The 18,709-nt window shown below is 34.1% G+C and overlaps 1 protein-coding gene across 1 annotated transcript in view; it reads right to left on the reverse strand.

The window, feature by feature from the left end:
- Window positions 1-18,709, reverse strand: part of dpy (fibrillin-like protein dumpy) — an 85,503-nt gene that overhangs the window by 22,689 nt on the left and 44,105 nt on the right. Inside the window, exons 78-123 of the mRNA XM_035883992.2 lie at window positions 18,362-18,670; window positions 17,838-18,167; window positions 17,427-17,732; window positions 17,020-17,322; window positions 16,602-16,922; window positions 16,186-16,509; window positions 15,641-15,949; window positions 15,244-15,564; window positions 14,860-15,171; window positions 14,478-14,777; window positions 14,081-14,398; window positions 13,674-13,997; window positions 13,281-13,592; window positions 12,878-13,207; window positions 12,483-12,788; window positions 12,092-12,400; window positions 11,691-12,008; window positions 11,296-11,610; window positions 10,876-11,184; window positions 10,469-10,792; window positions 10,092-10,391; window positions 9,701-10,006; window positions 9,278-9,601; window positions 8,873-9,196; window positions 8,472-8,786; window positions 8,062-8,397; window positions 7,666-7,965; window positions 7,222-7,527; window positions 6,796-7,113; window positions 6,402-6,722; window positions 6,014-6,325; window positions 5,610-5,939; window positions 5,182-5,484; window positions 4,787-5,092; window positions 4,396-4,713; window positions 3,998-4,321; window positions 3,594-3,908; window positions 3,184-3,513; window positions 2,790-3,092; window positions 2,392-2,697; window positions 1,982-2,299; window positions 1,582-1,908; window positions 1,194-1,502; window positions 767-1,090; window positions 385-684; window positions 1-306 (exon numbers count right to left, since the gene is read on the reverse strand). Of these exons, the coding sequence (XP_035739885.2) occupies window positions 1-306; window positions 385-684; window positions 767-1,090; window positions 1,194-1,502; window positions 1,582-1,908; window positions 1,982-2,299; window positions 2,392-2,697; window positions 2,790-3,092; window positions 3,184-3,513; window positions 3,594-3,908; window positions 3,998-4,321; window positions 4,396-4,713; window positions 4,787-5,092; window positions 5,182-5,484; window positions 5,610-5,939; window positions 6,014-6,325; window positions 6,402-6,722; window positions 6,796-7,113; window positions 7,222-7,527; window positions 7,666-7,965; window positions 8,062-8,397; window positions 8,472-8,786; window positions 8,873-9,196; window positions 9,278-9,601; window positions 9,701-10,006; window positions 10,092-10,391; window positions 10,469-10,792; window positions 10,876-11,184; window positions 11,296-11,610; window positions 11,691-12,008; window positions 12,092-12,400; window positions 12,483-12,788; window positions 12,878-13,207; window positions 13,281-13,592; window positions 13,674-13,997; window positions 14,081-14,398; window positions 14,478-14,777; window positions 14,860-15,171; window positions 15,244-15,564; window positions 15,641-15,949; window positions 16,186-16,509; window positions 16,602-16,922; window positions 17,020-17,322; window positions 17,427-17,732; window positions 17,838-18,167; window positions 18,362-18,670 (14,481 nt within the window). The remainder of the gene's footprint in view (window positions 307-384; window positions 685-766; window positions 1,091-1,193; window positions 1,503-1,581; window positions 1,909-1,981; window positions 2,300-2,391; window positions 2,698-2,789; window positions 3,093-3,183; window positions 3,514-3,593; window positions 3,909-3,997; window positions 4,322-4,395; window positions 4,714-4,786; window positions 5,093-5,181; window positions 5,485-5,609; window positions 5,940-6,013; window positions 6,326-6,401; window positions 6,723-6,795; window positions 7,114-7,221; window positions 7,528-7,665; window positions 7,966-8,061; window positions 8,398-8,471; window positions 8,787-8,872; window positions 9,197-9,277; window positions 9,602-9,700; window positions 10,007-10,091; window positions 10,392-10,468; window positions 10,793-10,875; window positions 11,185-11,295; window positions 11,611-11,690; window positions 12,009-12,091; window positions 12,401-12,482; window positions 12,789-12,877; window positions 13,208-13,280; window positions 13,593-13,673; window positions 13,998-14,080; window positions 14,399-14,477; window positions 14,778-14,859; window positions 15,172-15,243; window positions 15,565-15,640; window positions 15,950-16,185; window positions 16,510-16,601; window positions 16,923-17,019; window positions 17,323-17,426; window positions 17,733-17,837; window positions 18,168-18,361; window positions 18,671-18,709) is intronic.

An 18,709-nucleotide genomic window follows, 5' to 3' on the forward strand; every position in this document is an offset into this window, starting at 1 on the left:
TTATAATATCGCATTTGATGAAGGGATTTCCTGTATAACGTTCAGGACAAGAACAAATTGGATTATGGTTGACTACAATACATTTCGCTTGCAAACCACACGTTCCTGGACAAGGGTCTTTACATTTTTGATTTTTACAAACTTGATTTGCTCTACAGTCCGAATTTATGGTACATTCTGGTCTACATAATGGTGGTGTTCCGAGATAATTCGGTAAGCAAGCGCATATAGCTTGATCATTGAAAGTTTGACAAATACTATTTGGACCACATGGTGATGGTTGACACGGTGTTTTAATAGGCGGAGCTATGAGTTAATAATATAAAACGAGTAATTATGTATAGGTCGTCATTAATGAACATTATTTTACTAAAACATTCATACCTTTGATAGTTTGACATGAAATAAGAGCATTACCAGTTGTACCATATGGACAACTACACATAGGAATATGATTGAAAACATTACAAATAGCGTTTTGTCCACAAGTCTGAAGACAAGGATCTAAACATTTATTTCGAATGCAAGCCTTATTTATCGCACAGTCTGTACTCAGTACACACTCTGGTCGACAACCTGTGTAAGGATCACCATGATATTCGGATATACAAACACATGTTTCTTGTTTGCATTCACTGTTAGGACCACATGCACTGCAGAAATTATTTTCCAATGGACTTTGCGCTATATTAGAAAATACTAACGTTATTGATTTATAAATAAATAAAAAAAAGTATTTTTAAAAGGATTTCATTGAGTATCTTACATATTGGTTTATATTGACAGCTAACAAATGGATCTCCTGTGTAACTTTCCAAGCATGAGCAAATTGGTAAATGATTATGAACTGTGCAAACAGCATTAAGACCACAAGATCCAGGACAAGGATCTTGACACTTTTGCTGTATACAAGCTAAATTACTTGCACAATCAATAGATGTTAAACATTCAGGTCTACACTGTGGAGCAAAACCAATATAATTTTGCATACAAGAACAAGATGGAGATCCATTGATGTTACGACATTGCGAATTTGGACCACATGGTGATGGGATACAAGGATCTTTTTCAGGTTCGTAAGATGGCATCGCTAGAAGTAATGAATATATGATAAAAGTTTGTTTTTTAATATATTATTTGTTGGAGTATTATTACTAATAGCTAAAATAATGCTGAAATATTAATTAGCTTACGTGATAAGAAAATGCAGGTAGTAAATGGATCGCCCGTATATCCAGGTCTACAAGAACATATGGGATTGTGATTGATTACTTTACATGTAGTATAGAGACCACAAGAATCAAGGCAAGGATCAATGCATTTTTTATTCCTACATGCTTGATTTGTTGGGCAATCAGTACTAATTGTGCATTCTGGTCTACAATTAGGCGGTACGCCTAAATAAGTTGGTAAACAAGTGCAGGATACTTGTCCATTACTCTCTTTGCACTGAGCGTATGGACCACACAAATTAGATTGACATGCATCAATAGAATCTGTTTCTGTAAAGAATTAAAATTGAAGAACTATGAATAAAATTTTCGTAAGATTTGTACAAATTCGAAAACTCGATAGCCTTACGTGTAGGTAATAAAGGATTGCAATTTACGAAAGGATCTCCAGTATATTGTTCAAAACAAGTACAAGTTGCTGCATGATTAATGACATAGCAATTGGCATTTGGAGCACACATTCCAGGGCAAGAATCTTTACACCTCATGTTGATGCAAGCTCTGTTTGATGGACAGTCAGAATTGAGAATACATTCTGGTCTACATCCTTCATAAGGATTACCGATATATTCTGATAAGCATGTACAAGAGCCAGTATTATGTTGCTCACGACATATTGCATTTGCACCACATGGAGATGGTGTACATGCTGTAGGTCTGTCCGTTTGTACATCAACTAAGATAAAATGGATGTTAATACATAATTTTGTCAGAATTACTGAAATAGTATAATAATTCTATTATCTTACATTGTTCTGGTGAACATTGAGTAAATGGATCACCAGTGTAACCAGTGGAACATGCACACATTGCCGTATGACTGACTACGTTACATATGGCATTAATACCACATGAGCTAGTACAAGGATCATTACATTTCTGATTGATACATGCCAATCGACTTGAACACTCGGAATTACTAATACATTCTGGACGACAATTTGGAGGAGATCCAATGAATTCAGGTAAACAGGAGCATGATGGATTTTCATTGATTACTTCGCATCTTGCATTTGGACCACATGGTGATGGTAAACATGGATTGATTGGAATTTCAGGCTTTGTCGCTGATATTAGTAAAAAAAATTTGAATTGTACAATATTGAATATACTTTTTGAAAATAAATCGATATAAATAAATTTAAGAAAAAATGCTTACGAATAGGAGAACAATTAATAAATGGATCACCAGACATTCCTGAGAGGCATGAACAAATAGGATTGTGATTAATCACATTGCAAATAGTATTGCGACCACAACTTCCAGGACATGGATCGATACATTTCTGATTACTACACGCTTCATTCGGTGCACAATCTGAACTAACGACATATTCAGGTCGACAAGTTGGTGGTGCACCTATGTAGCCCTTAATGCAAGTGCATGTGGCATGCATATTATGTTGTCTACAAAGACTATTGGGTCCACAAGGGGATGGATTACATGGATCACTCTCTAAAGGTGCTGTAGAAAAATATTGAAGAAAATTTACTCAATCTCAAAATAAAGTAGTAATGCAAAAAAGAACCATAAGTATTATGTGGCAAAAATTGTACCTTGGATAGGCAAACATAATACAAATGCATTTCCTGACATTCCCAATGGACAACTGCACATTGGAACATGATTATAAATGTTGCATAAAGCATTTTGCCCACAAGTACCAATACATGGATCAACGCATTTATTTCGTACACATGCTTTCGATAAAGCACAATCAGTATTTAAAATGCATTCTGGACGACAACCAGCATATGGATCACCGAAATATTCATTTAAACAAGTACAGGCACCATCTATACATTTTGCATTAGCTCCACATGGAGATGTTGCACATGGATCAACGTATAGTGGTTCAGCTGTAATGATACATTTTTAAGAAGTACTATATGTATATAGGAATATATATTACATGTAATGTATTTTCATGTAAAATATAAAAAAACTTACTTTCCTGAGGATAACAGGATCTAAAGGGATCACCTGTGTAACCGTTAACACAAGAACAAATTGGAATGTGATCGAGAATTTTACATTCTGACATGATACCACATGATCCTGGGCAAGGATCTTTACACTTTTGTTGTATACAAGCATTATTTGAAGAACAATCAGAATTAGCAGTGCATTCTGGTCGACAGTTCGGTGGACTACCTATGTATGTCGATAAGCAAGCACAAGATGGTAATCCTCCTATATTTTGACATTCAGCATAAGGACCACATGGAGATGGAATACAAGGGTCTTTTGGAGCGATATCTTGCTGTGTAGATACTGTCACTAAGAAGAGCATTTTAATTATTATTAAAGAAAATAAAAAATATATTCGTGAAATCTTATTATTAATAAAATTTACTTACAAGGTATCGGGAAACAAACTGTAAATGGATCACCAGTATAACCCATAGCACAGTTGCATAAAGCTGCATGATTGATAACTCTACAATTAGTATATAATCCACAGGAGGTTGGACACAAATTCGTACACTTTTGTTTTACACACGATTGAGTTGCAGGACAGTCAGAATTTGAGACACATTCAGGTCTACACATAGGTGGTCTACCTACATATGTTGGCAAACAAGTACATACAGCTACTTCATTAACCACTCTACATTTACTATTTGGACCACATTCTGTACTACTGCATGGATTTGTTTTATCTATATCAGTATCTGAAGTATAAACAAAATTTATAAAGTAAATTTTTTATATTCAAATTATTAAATTTAAAAAACAATTAAAGACGAAAATCAAACTTTACCCATTTCTTTCACAAAACATTGTCGGTACGGATCACCGGTATAAGAAGGAAGACAAGAACATGTTGCAATATGATTTACAACATTACAATTTGCATTTGTGCCACAAGTTCCAGGACATGGATCTATGCATTTGGAGTTGGTACACGCTTTACTTTGTATACAATCAGAATTTAGGATGCATTCGGGTCTACATCCTTCATATGGATTTCCAGTATAAGTAGAAAGACAAGAACACGAGCCTGCATTATTTCGCTGAGTACATACAGCATTAGGACCACATGGTGATGGTAAACATGGATTTATTTGCATCGAATCACCTTCGACTACAAAAAATAAATATTTTTATCTCATGAAATTCTAGGAGTTTGTAAAATGTCCATAAATTTTTTGGACTTACTTGGTTTAGTAATACATTGTACAAAAGGATCTCCAGTGTATCCAACAGGACAGAAACACATTGGAGTATGACTAATTGTTCGACATTCTGAATTAATTCCGCACGAATCAGTGCACGGATCTTTGCATTTTTTATTTATACATGCCTGATGACTAAGACATTCACTATTGCTGATACATTCAGGTCTACATTGTGGTGGAGAGCCAATATAATCTAATAAACACGAACATGATGGCGAATCATTGATTATTTGACACATACTGTTTGGTCCACAAGGTGTTGGTTGACAATGATTCAATTGTACTGGTGGTAATTCCGCTATAAGAAAATTATATTGGTATATGAAAACAATTTTAATGAAATTATGTAACAATAAACTAATAGATCTTACGTATTGGACTACATTGAACAAATGGATCTCCTGTATGATGGTCTGAACAATAACACACAGGATTATGATTTTTCACTATACATTTAGCAGCAACACCACAACTTCCAATACAAGGATTTCTACATTTTTGATTTGTACATGCCTCATTAGGAGGACATTCCGTACTAACTATACATTCAGGCCTACACATAGGTGGAGTTCCAATATAACCAGAAACACAACTACATACTGCCTGACCATTACTAGTACGACATTGACTATTTGGTCCACAAGGTGATGGTGTACACGGTGAAGATAAAACAGAAGCTATAAGATAGTAATGATTATGAATAAGGATAATTCTTTTAACATATTTCAAAAACATTAACATACGCTTCTAATTTTGTTATAAATACCTTGAACGGAATGACAATATACAAAAGCGTTTCCTTCATAATTTACTGGACAGCTACACATTGGAATATGATTGATGACGTTACATAATGCATTGCTTACACAGGTTCCTATACAAGGATCTTTACATTTGTTATTAATACAAGCTTTATCACGAGCACAGTCTGAATTGAGAACACATTCTGGACGACACCCTATTGTAGGGTCTCCGAAATATTCAGATAAACAAGAACAGATACCATTTTCACATTGTGTATTAATACCACAAGGGGATGGATTACAGGCATCTATTTCATCCGATTGTGCTAAAGATAAAAATTCGTTGATTAGAAATTAAATATATAAAATAAATAAAATGTATATGTGATTTTTTTCTATGTTAATAGAAAAATAATAATATTTTTTTTCAATATAAGTATAAATTGCTTACTTAATGGCTGCTGATGACAATTATCAAATGGATCACCTGTATATCCATCAAAACACGAACATATTGGTAAATGATTGAATATTGTACATTGGGCATTAAACCCACAAGATCCTGGACATGGATCAATGCATTTATTTTGTATACATGCTTTGTTACTGGGACATTCTGAATTAATTGTACATTCGGGTCGACAATTTGGTGGACTACCAAAATAATTTGATAAACAAGTACAAGAAGGTATTTGACCAACAGGCTGGCATAAAGAATTAGGACCACATGGTGATGGTAAGCAAGGATCCTGTTGAACATCTGGTATTTTTTCTGGTGTAACTATAATCAAATCGCATATTTCAGAAGGATATACATATAATATGTATTTTCTAAATATAGAAGATGATATGTACCAGTTAAATAGAAGCAAGCGGTAAAAGGATCTCCTGTATAACCATTTTTGCAAATGCAAATTGGACTATGATTGATGACTCTACAATCAGTGTTAATGCCGCATAGATCTGGACAAGGATCAATACATTTTTGCTTGACACAAGCTTTATTCAACGGGCATTCTGTACTCACTATACACTCAGGTCTACAACCTGGTGGAGTACCAATATAATTTGGAAGACATGAGCAAACTGCCTGATTATCATTTTTACGACATTCACTATTTGGTCCACAAGGGGATAGATTGCAAGGATCATCTTTCTCAATTACAGCTAAAAATTGAATAATTGTTTTACAAAAAAACTATTAAAAAGCTAAAAATTTGTTAAGAAACAAAAAGATTCTTACGATATTCTGTAATAAAACTACAGAAACGGAATGGATCGCCTGTGTATCCTTGTATACATATACAAGTTGGAGCATGATTAATAACTTGACAAAGTGAATTTTTACCACATGCACCAGGACAAGGATCTTGACATTTAGATCGTATACAAGCACGATTTGCAGGGCAATCTGAATTCATAACGCATTCGGGTCTACAGCCTTCGTATGGATTGCCTATATAATCTAACAAACAAGTACAAGAACCTACTCCTGATTGTTCTTTGCATATTGCGTTTGCTCCACAAGGTGATGGTGTACATGGTGATACTATTGGTTCTATGACTAAAGAATAGAAATCAATATATTGTTATAATAGATAAGATGATTACTGTACCATTCGTGAAACCTAACTTACTTGGAATTAGTGTACATTGAAGGAATGGATCTCCAGTAAATCCAGAACTACATGTACAAGTAGATATATGATTATTGACATAACACTCTGCGTTTGCACCGCATAAACCGGGACAGGGATCTTTACATTTCCTGTTAATACATGAAAGTCGGCTTGGGCAATCACTATTTGTGGTACATTCCGGTCGACATTTAGGTGGTGCTCCCAAAAATTCAGGTAGACAAGAACATGAGGGTGTTTGATTTATAACTTGGCATTGAGTATTTAAACCACATGGAGACGGATAGCAAGGATTAATAGGTGTAGAAGGTATTTCAACTGCAAAAAAATTCAAAAGACATTATTTATAAAAGTGAATTTCAATTTGAATAGTAATTATTTTTCATGACAACAATAATTTGGAGTCACGATGAAAGTGATTCTTACCTATTACGCTACATGCAGTGAATGGATCACCAGTATAACCCTGACGACAAGTACAGATCGGATTATGATTTACGACCGAACATTCAGCTTTTAATCCACATGAACCTGGACATGGATCTTTACATTTTTGATTAATACAAGCTTTAGTTTGATCGCAATCAGAACTAAGTGTACATTCTGGACGACACGTTGGTGGATTTCCAATATAATTTGACAAACATTTGCAAACGGCTACTCCATTTACTTCTTGACATTGACTATTAGGTCCGCATGGAGAAGGTATGCAAGGACGAGTTACTGTATTATCTAATAATGAAATGAAGAAGTAGAATTACATTTTAGATACTTTTTAATTGAATGATGATAAAAGAATAAGTATAAACTTGTAATATTTATGAAAACTTTTTTCATATATATTTTACTAGAATATAATTGAAGTTATACCCTGTTGTGGATTGCAAGCAATGAAAGCATTTCCAGTCATTCCTGTTGGACAGTTGCACATTGGTACATGATTGATAACTGTACATTCAGCATTGTAACCACATGTTTCTATACATGGATCGACACATTTGTTGCGAATACATGCTTTTTCTCGTGTACATTCTGTATTTGATATACATTCTGGTCGACAACCGATATATGGATCACCTTCGTATTCAGATATACATGTACAAATGCCATTTAAACAATTTGCATTTGGTCCACATGGTGTAGGATTACAGGAATCAACAGATTCTACAACTAAATATATAAAATTAATGATTTGTTAAAACTATATTATAATTAGATAAAAATGAAATTAATTGTAAATCGAAAATTGAAAGAGATTAATCTTACGTGTAGACTGCTTTAGAGTACAAATACTGAATGGATCACCAGTATATCCTTCGGGACAAGTGCAAATTGGAATATGATTTACTACACCACAATTAGCTCCAACTCCACATGAACCTGGACAAGGGTCCGAACATTTTGTACGTATACAAGCAAGATGACTAGGACATTCAGAATGTAATGTACATTCAGGTCTACAATTAGGTGGGGTGCCAATAAATGTAGATAAGCAAGAGCAAGATGGATTTCCCTTAATGCTACGACATTCTGAATATGGTCCACAGGGTGATGGAAGACATGGATCTTGTTGAACTGGTGTTTGTGATTGTTCTAATGGTCCTATTATATTAAGAAGAAAATATTAAATATCTATTTCTATGTGTTTTTATACTGAATATTATGTTGATACTAACGTGGAAGTTGGAAACAAATTGAGAATGGATCTCCAGTAAATCCTGCTTGACAAGAACACAATGGACTATGATTGATGATTCTACATAATGCATTCTTGCCACAAGAATTTGGACATGGATCGATACATTTTCGGTTTACACATGCACGATTAAGAGCACATTCTGTACTCGCAACACATTCTGGTCTACATCCGGGTGGAGAACCAACATATTCTGCTAAACAAGTACAAACTGCTTGTCCATTATTTTCTCGACATATACTATTCGGTCCACATGGAGATGGTTGACAAGGATTATTTATGTCTGATGAAAGTTCTATTACAATAAAATGAAATGAGATCGTAAATTTTTTACAAAAATAATAAATCAAATATATTAATATTTCGTAAAACAAGTTATACCTGTTGTAGGTTCTTCTGAACAATATCTGAATGGATCGCCAGTAAATTTCGGAATACATGTACATATTGCTATATGATTAACAACTTGACAAATAGCATTGTGACCACAAGTACCAGGGCAAGGATCTTGACAACGTGATTGAACACATGCTTTGCTTGGTATGCAATCTGAATTAATAGTACATTCTGGACGACAGCCTTCATAAGGATTACCGATATAATCTGATAAACAAATACAAGAACCTACTCCATTTCTCTCTTTACAAATCGCATTAGCTCCACATGGAGATGGAACACACACTTGTGGCATATACATTGGTATATCTGTGAAAGTTGAAATCCCTTTCAGAAAAAATTCTTTATACACTCATTAAAAAAGTTAGAAAAAATATTCATAATCCTTACGTGGTTCTACGACATTGATACATTGAGTGAAAGGATCGCCGGTATAACCGACAGTACAAGTACACATTGGTGTATGTGATACTGTACGACATTCGGAATTAGTTCCACATAATCCAAGACAAGGATCTTTGCACTTTTGATTGATACATGCAAGATTATTACTGCATTCATTATTGCTCACACATTCTGGTCTACAATTTGGAGGTGTACCGACAAATTCTGACAAACAGGAACATGATGGTGTGTCATTGATTACTTGACACTGAGCATTTGGACCACAAGGAGATGGTGTGCATGGATTTTTTTGTACCAATGGTATTTCAGCTAAAATTTAAGATTGGAATAATTTTCTCTTCCTTTTCGTGTTATTGATTCAATTAATAATAAAATAAAATCAAAAAACAAAAAATATAAAGAGCTTACGTTTTGGTATACATCTGACGAACGGATCACCGCTTAAACTAGTTGGACAACTACAAATTGGATTGTGATTTACCACTTGACAAATAGCTCTAATACCGCAAGTACCAACGCAAGGATTTCTACACTTCTGATTAATACATGCTTCATTTGGATTACAATCTGTACTAGTTATACATTCTGGCCTACATGTAGGCGGACTTCCTAAAAAGTCAGGAAGACAAGTACAAACTGCCTGACCATTGATTTCTCGACACTGACTATTCGGTCCACAAGGTGTTGGATTACAAGGATTAGTTACAACAGGATCTATTTACAAAAAAGATATTGAAAAATTTTTGAAGAGAATACTTTCATAAATTTGTAACTAAATAAGGATCAAATTTATGCTTACCTCTGAATGGTAAACATGATAAAAACGCGTTCCCTGTCATACCAATAGGACAAGTACACATTGGTATATGATTATAAGTATTACAAAGTGCATTCTGACCACAAGTACCAACGCAAGGATCGACACATTTATTTTTCAAACATGCATTATCCAAAGGACAATCTGTATTAAGAACACATTCAGGTCGGCAGCCCACATAAGGATCTCCTTTATATTCTAGCAAACAAGTACATTTGCCTTCATTACAGTCCGTATTCGGACCACATGGTGAAGGATTACACAAATCAACTGGTATATTAGCTACAATAAGATAATTACATGTATTCGATATGAAATTAATAAAATACGGGTTATTTTTTACAACATATCATTCTTACGTGTCGATGGTTGCAATACACAACTACTGAATGGATCTCCTGTATAACCATCTAGACAAGTGCAAATTGGAATATGATTGAAAACTGAACACTGGGCAAGTGTACCACAAGAGCCAGGACATGGATCTAAACATTTTTCCCTTATGCATGATTTATCGCTAGGACAATCAGCATTTATAACACATTCTGGTCGACAATAAGGTGGACTGCCAATGTATGCAGATAAACATGAGCAAGAAGGAATTCCACCATTGTTTCGACATTCAGAATATGGTCCACATGGTGATGGTATACATGGGTTCATAGGTAAGATAGGTGACAAAGCTGTAAAATAGATCAGTTATACGTTTGAATTTAAACATTTAACTCTAATATAATCTTGAATAACTTTTAGTTATTAAACTTACGTAAATTAGGGAAACATTTTGTTAGTGGATCGCCGGTAAGTCCACTTTTACATGTACAGATAGGATTATGATTGATAACAGAACAATCTGTATTTTGTCCACATGCTTGAATACATGGATTTATGCATTTTTTATTTACGCAAGCTTTATTGGAAGGACATTCGGAGCTCATAACACATTCCGGGCGACATGAGGGTGGGGTTCCACTATATTCAGGAAGACAAGAGCAAACAACATTGCTTGAACTAACACGACATTGACTATTTGGACCACAAGGATTTGGATCACATGGATTTGTATGATCTTCTTCTATAAATCAAAATAACAAATTATGTAATATTTTATAAAATTTTCTAGTTTTTAGTTATTAATTATTTATAAATATTTAAATTAAACTAAATCCTATAGTAAATATATTACCCTTTTCTTGAATCTGCTGACAATAACGGAATGGATCTCCAGTAAATCCAGGAACGCAAGTGCAAGTAGGTAAATGATTTATAACTTGACAATTAGAATTTGGTCCGCATGTTCCAGGACATGGGTTTTGACATTTAGATCGTATGCAACCAAGATTTGATGGACAATCAGAATTAATTAGACACTCCGGTCGACATCCTTCATATGGATTGCCAATAAATTCTGGTAAACATGTACACGAACCAACACCGTTTTGTTCCTTACAAATGGCATTCGGGCCGCACGGAGATGGTGTGCAAGGGGAAGTAGGAATAACTAAAGACAAAGTTTGTCTATAAAGTTATACATACTTATGTGAATACTATAAAAATCGTAATTAAATATCAATTTCTTACGTGGTTTTATGTTACATTCTGTGAAAGGATCTCCAGTATAACCCTCAGAGCAAGCACACATTGGTGTATGACTTACAACTCGACATTCTGTATTTGGCCCACAAGAACCAAGGCAAGGATCTTTACATTTCTGATTTATACAAGCTAATCGACTCGAGCATTCAGCATTGCTAATGCATTCAGGACGACAATTTGGTGGAGATCCTATATATTCTTCCATACAGGCACAAGATGAAGAATTATTTATTACTTGACATAAAGCATTTAGACCACATGGCGATGGTTTGCATGGATTTATGAAAATTGAAGGTGTCTCCACTAAAATATATATAACATTGTACTAATAATTTGATTACCAATACCTTTACTAATTAACATAACGAAATATAAAAATATCTTACATATTGGATCACATCTTACGAATGGATCACCAGATAAATTTGGAAGACAGCTACAAATGGGATTATGATTTACAACACGACATTGTGCACCAACCCCGCATGTACCTATGCAAGGGTTAATACATTGCAGATTACTGCAAGCTTTATCTTTATCACAATCAGAACTGACAATACACTCTGGTCGACATGATGGTGGACTTCCTTTATATCCAGCAATACAAGAACAAACTGCTTGCATATTTATAGTTCGACAATAACTATTTGGACCACACGGTGATGGGTTACATGGATTATGTGATACTGTAGGTTCTAAAAATGTAAGATATCAAAAATATTAGCGAGTGAACATACAGTCTTCTCGATCAAAAGAGAAATGTAGGGAGAAATCTACCTTTAATAGGTAGGCAGATGACAAATGCATTTCCACTTGTGTTAGGTATACAACTGCACATAGGAATGTGATTGAAAACTGTACAAATAGCATTTTGTCCACATGTACCAATACAAGGATTGACACATTTGTTGCGTACACATGCTTTATCCGTAGGACAATCTGTATTTAAAACACATTCTGGACGACACGCGATATAAGGATTACCACTAAATTCAGATAAACATGAGCAGACACCATCATCACATTTTGCGTTCGCTCCACATGGTGAAGGATTGCATTTATCCTCAGGAGGTTGCTCATTTGCTATAATATAAAATATCGAAGTATATAATAGAAATACAATCAAATTAATTAATTTTGTTTGATGAATAATAATATCGAATTATCCTTACATGCTGTAATCTTTGGATAACAATTGGTATATGGATCTCCAGTAAATCCATGTAAACAACTACATGCTGGAATATGGTTAAAAACGTTACATTCTGCATTATTTCCACATGATCCTGGACAAGGATCTTTACATTTTTGTCTGATACAAGCTTTATCAGTGGAACAATCTGAGTGAATAGTGCATTCAGCACGACAATTTGGTGGACTGCCGATATAATCTTGCATACAAGAGCATGATGGTAAATCACCAATATTACGACATTCAGAATTCGGTCCACAAGGTGAAGGAATACATGGATTTAAAATGGGCACTGGTGTAAGAATAGGTTCTGCAAGAAATTAAGGGATAAGTATATGTATGTAGTTAATGACTCTCCATAAATTTGTAAAAAGTTGTCTTACTTTGCATCGGGAAACATTGGGTAAATGGATCTCCTGTAAACGTCTGTTTGCAGGCACATATAGGACTATGATGAATGACATTACAGTCAGTATTTAAACCACATGGACTTGGACATGGATTAATACATTTTTGATTCACACATGCTTGTTGCAAAGAACACTCAGAACTACCAACACATTCTGGTCGACATCCTGGTGGACTACCGACATATTCAGGTAAACAGGAACAAACTGTTTGATCATTAATAACTCTACATTGACTGTTTGGTCCACAAGGTGATGGAGAACAAGGATTTGATGGATTCTCCGGTTCTAAATGAGAAGGATAAAATTGTAATAATATTTATCATTTAGAAATGGAATGTAGCCAATAAGTTAAAAGTATATTGTTACCATTTTGTATCAAAGAACAGAATTCGTAAGGTTGACCGGTATAACCCGCAAAACAAGAACATGATGGCAAATGATTAACAACTTGACATTCAGCGTTAATTCCACATGCACCAGGGCAAGGGTTTCGACATTTGGATCCAATGCATGAAAGGGTAGGTGGACAATCAGAATTTACTACACATTCTGGACGGCAGCCTTCATAAGGATTGCCTATGTAATCTGGTAAACAAATACAAGAACCTACACCTGATTGTTCTTTGCAAATTGCGTTTGATCCACATGGCGATGGTACACAAGGAGTGGTTGTGATAGATGGCACATCAACTGAAATATTTAAGAGATCAAATAACGAAACAATTTTTTAAATAAATAAAATAGCTAATTGATAACTATGACTATTTTCTTACGTTGTTTTTCAACACATTGAATAAAAGGATCTCCTGTATAACCAACAAGACAAACACACATTGCTGTGTGACTCACGACACGACATTCTGCGTTCACACCACATGAACCAGGACAAGGATCTTTGCATTTTAAATTAATACATGCCAAATGATTGGCACATTCGTTATTACTGATACATTCGGGTTTACACATGGGTGGAACTCCAACAAAATTGGGCAGACAAGAACACGAAGGAGAATCATTAACTACATTACATAGTGCATTAGGTCCACACGGCGATGGCTGACATGGATTTATAGGTTTATCTGGTATTTCAGCTAAAATAATTTCAATACATATAAATATTAAAAGCGTTTAAAATCGATTTGAATAAATAAAGTTAAATAATAATCTTACGTTTTGGTTCACATCTTACGAAAGGATCACCAATGAAACCTTGAAGACAACTACAAATTGGATTATGATTTATTACTTGACATGTTGCTTTTATTCCGCATGTTCCAGGACACGGATTTATACATTTCTGATTACTACAAGCCCGATCTTTTGTACAATCTGAACTGACGGTACATTCTGGTCTACATGATGGAGGCATTCCAATATAATTACTAATGCAAGAACAAACCGGTTGGTCATTTATTACACGACAATGACTATTTGGTCCACATGGAGATGGATTGCAAGGATCCTCTGGGCCTATAATATGTTCATGTTATTATAAATATGTTATAAAAATAAATAATATCTATCCAATATTCATTTATAAATTAATTTATACCTATGATTACGTGACATGAAACGAATGCATTTCCAGTCATACCAGTAGGACAATTGCATATAGGCATGTGATTATAAATATTACATTCTGCATTTTTACCACAAGTACCCGGGCAAGGATCTATACATTTGTTTCGTACACATGCTTTGGATATATCACAGTCTGCATTAAGTACGCATTCTGGTTTACAACCAATGTATGGATTTCCTTGATATTCAGGTAAACATTTACATTTTCCGTCAGTACAAATTGCATTTGGACCACAAGGTGATGAAGAACAAGGATCTGCTTCTAATTGTGGTTTTTCTTCAGCTATAATTGAAGTACTTATCACAACACATTCATTTCTTATAATAATAAATATAGGAATAATAAATAACTTACGTTTAAAATAACAATTACTGAATGGGTCACCGGTATAATCATTTGGACATGAACAAGAAGGTGTATGATTAATGACTGAACAAAGAGCTGAAATACCACAAGATCCGAGACAAGGATCCTGACATTTCTCGTTAATACAAGCTTTGTCACTAGCACAATCAGAATGAACAGTACACTCAGGTCTACAATTTGGTGGGCTACCAATGTAATTAGAAAGGCAAGAGCATGAAGGAATACCACCAATTTCGCGACATTGTGCATATGATCCACAAGGGGACGGTACACATGGATTCTGTGGCATCGATGGATTAATAGACGATACTGAAAATAATAATGATGTTATGCTATACTAATAGAAATAGAATAAAAAATATGTCTAATATGAAATGTGTCTTACTTGATAAAAGGAAACATTTTGTGAAAGGATCTCCTGTATATCCTTGTTTGCATGTACAAATTGGACTATGATTTAAAGCCATACAATTTGTATTTGTACCACAAAGTTTTAAACATGGATCTATACATCTTTGATTTACACAAGCTCTATTAAATGGGCATTCTGAATTCAGAACACATTCTGGGCGACATCCTGGAGGACTTCCAACATATCCGAGTAAACAAGAACAAACTGCTTGATCGTTTATTACACGACACTGACTATTAGGACCACATGGAGATGGCCTGCAGGGTTCTTTTTTAACCGAATCTATCGATATAGGAAAATATAAGATAATATTGTTTTAATGATTTTAAGTTATTTTTGATTTTTTTTTATCGGAATTATAATACTGATTTAACCTTTTATTTGCAAAAGGAATCTATGAAAATTGACATTGATAAAAATAATTTTGTAAATATATGATATATATAATTATTTTTATTATAATATCTGTTATACTAATAAAAGGTTAAAACATCTAAGAATTAATAAATTTACATTACCAATTTGTAAGACAGGAGTACAATATTGGAATGGATCTCCTGTATATCCAGGAATACATATACATGCAGGCAAATGATTAATTACGTTACACATTGTATTCTGACCGCATGTTCCAGGACAAGGATTCTGACATTTTGTTCTAATACATGCAAGATTAGAGGTACAGTCCGAATTGAGGATACATTCTGGACGACAACCTTCATATGGATTTCCAATATACCCTGACAAACAGGTGCAAGAACCTGCACCATTTTGTTCTTTGCAAATAGCGTTTGATCCACATGGTGATGGTGTACAAGGAGTAACTTGATCATTTAAAGAAGCTACAGGAAAAGATTGTAAATTTATTAAAATATATAACAATTAGATTTACTAAAAATGATATTTTATAAAATGAATGTTTAAAATTTCTTACGTTCTTTAAAGACACATTGTGTAAATGGATCACCAATGTATCCATTATGACAAACACACATAGGAGTATGACTCACAACACGACAATCTGCATTTGAACCACAAGAACCTGTGCAAGGATCTTTGCATTTTTGATTAATGCAAGCAAGATTGTTGCTACATTCACTATTACTAATACATTCGGGTCTACAATTTGGTGGCGAACTGGTAAATTCCGGAAGACAAGAACAAGAAGGTAAATCGTTCACAACCTGACATTGAGAATTTGGACCACAAATTGCCGATTGACATGGATTAACTGGTACTGGTAATGGTTCTTCAACTGTTCCAAAATAAATATATTAAATATTTAATTAAATTAGAAATCTTCGGACATACTAATAAAAATATTTCGATATAAAGAAATAATTCTTTCTTACTAATTGGACTGCATCTTGAAAATGGATCTCCTGTATGCCCTGACAGACAACTACATATAGGATTATGATTGATAACTTGACACTTTGTTTTTATGCCACAACTACCAAGACAGGGATCTATACATTTTTGATTATTGCATGCTAAATTACGGGAACAATCTGAACTAAGAACACACTCGGGTCTGCATGATGGTGGACTTCCTAAATATCCTTGCACACATGAACATACTGCTTGGTTATTTATAATTCGACATTTACTATTTGGACCACAAGGCGAAGGTTTGCAAGGATCCTTCTCAATATCTATAGGATATATGTCCAATAATTAGACAATCATTCAGAAAAATACATATAAAAAGAGATGAAATAAAAGTGATTATATATAATAAAATTGTATTAAAACATACCTAACATAACTGAACAAAGAACGAAAGCATTTCCTGACATTCTTTCTGGACAGCTACACATAGGTATATGATTGTACACATTACATATTGCATTTTGTCCACATGTACCAGGACATGGATCCGTACATTTATTACGAATGCAAGCTTTATCGAGGGGACAGTCATTATTAAGAACACATTCAGGTCTACAGAGCGTGTATGGATCCCCTTGATAGTCCAATAAACAAGTACATAGACCATTATTGCATTCTGCATTTGTTCCACAAGGTGTAGGATTACAAAGATCAACTTGCGTATCCTCAATTGCTATGGATTATAATTAATAAAAATTGTATCAATTGTTTTAGAATAACACTATGCGTTTCATTAATTTATAATAATAAAATTTAATAGAAAAATAAAAATTCTTACGTTTATTTGGTACTGGTTGGCAATTACTAAAGGGATCACCTGTGAAACCATTAGGACAAGTACAAACTGGCGTGTGATTGATCACATCGCAAATTGCACCTAATCCACATGAACCAGGACAAGGATCTCTACATTTTTCTTGCATGCATGCTTTATCACTAATACATTCGGAATTAATCGTGCATTCTGGTTTACAATTAGGTGGACTACCTATATAATTTACTGAACATGCACATGAGGGAAAACCTCCAATATCACGACATTCCGAATATGGACCACAAGGTGATGGCACGCAAGGGTTTTGAATTGGTGTCATTACAATTGGATTCTCTGAAAATATCTCTTGTGAATTTACTATTCTAAAAAATAGAAAAACCATACCACCTTTTCATATATGAACATATATAAGAATTACAATTTTGTAAATAAGGTATAGCTTTTCTATCAACATCTATGATATATTTACTGGTTAATAATTAAATATAATTTATATAAAATACAATAAAAAAAAACTGTAATCTTACTTGGCATAGGGAAACATACGGTGAAAGGATCACCAGTAAAATCGATTTTACAAGCGCAAATTGGGCTATGACTCACAATTTTACAAATTGTATTAACACCACAAGTACCGATACAGGGATCCACGCATTTTTTATTTTTGCATGCTCGATTTAAAGAGCACTCTGAACTTAACACACATTCTGGTCTACAACCTGGTGGACTACCGACATATTCAGGAAGACAAGAACAGACAGCTTGATTGTTTATCACACGGCATTGACTATTGGGTCCACAAGGAGAGGGATTACATGGTTCTTTAGCAACAATTACTGAAATAATATTAAGTTATTAAAAACTTGTCAAATAAA

This window comes from Vespa mandarinia, chromosome 12 (genome assembly GCF_050613455.1).
Source record: "Vespa mandarinia isolate Hongniang chromosome 12, ASM5061345v1, whole genome shotgun sequence".
NCBI lineage: Eukaryota > Metazoa > Arthropoda > Insecta > Hymenoptera > Vespidae > Vespa > Vespa mandarinia.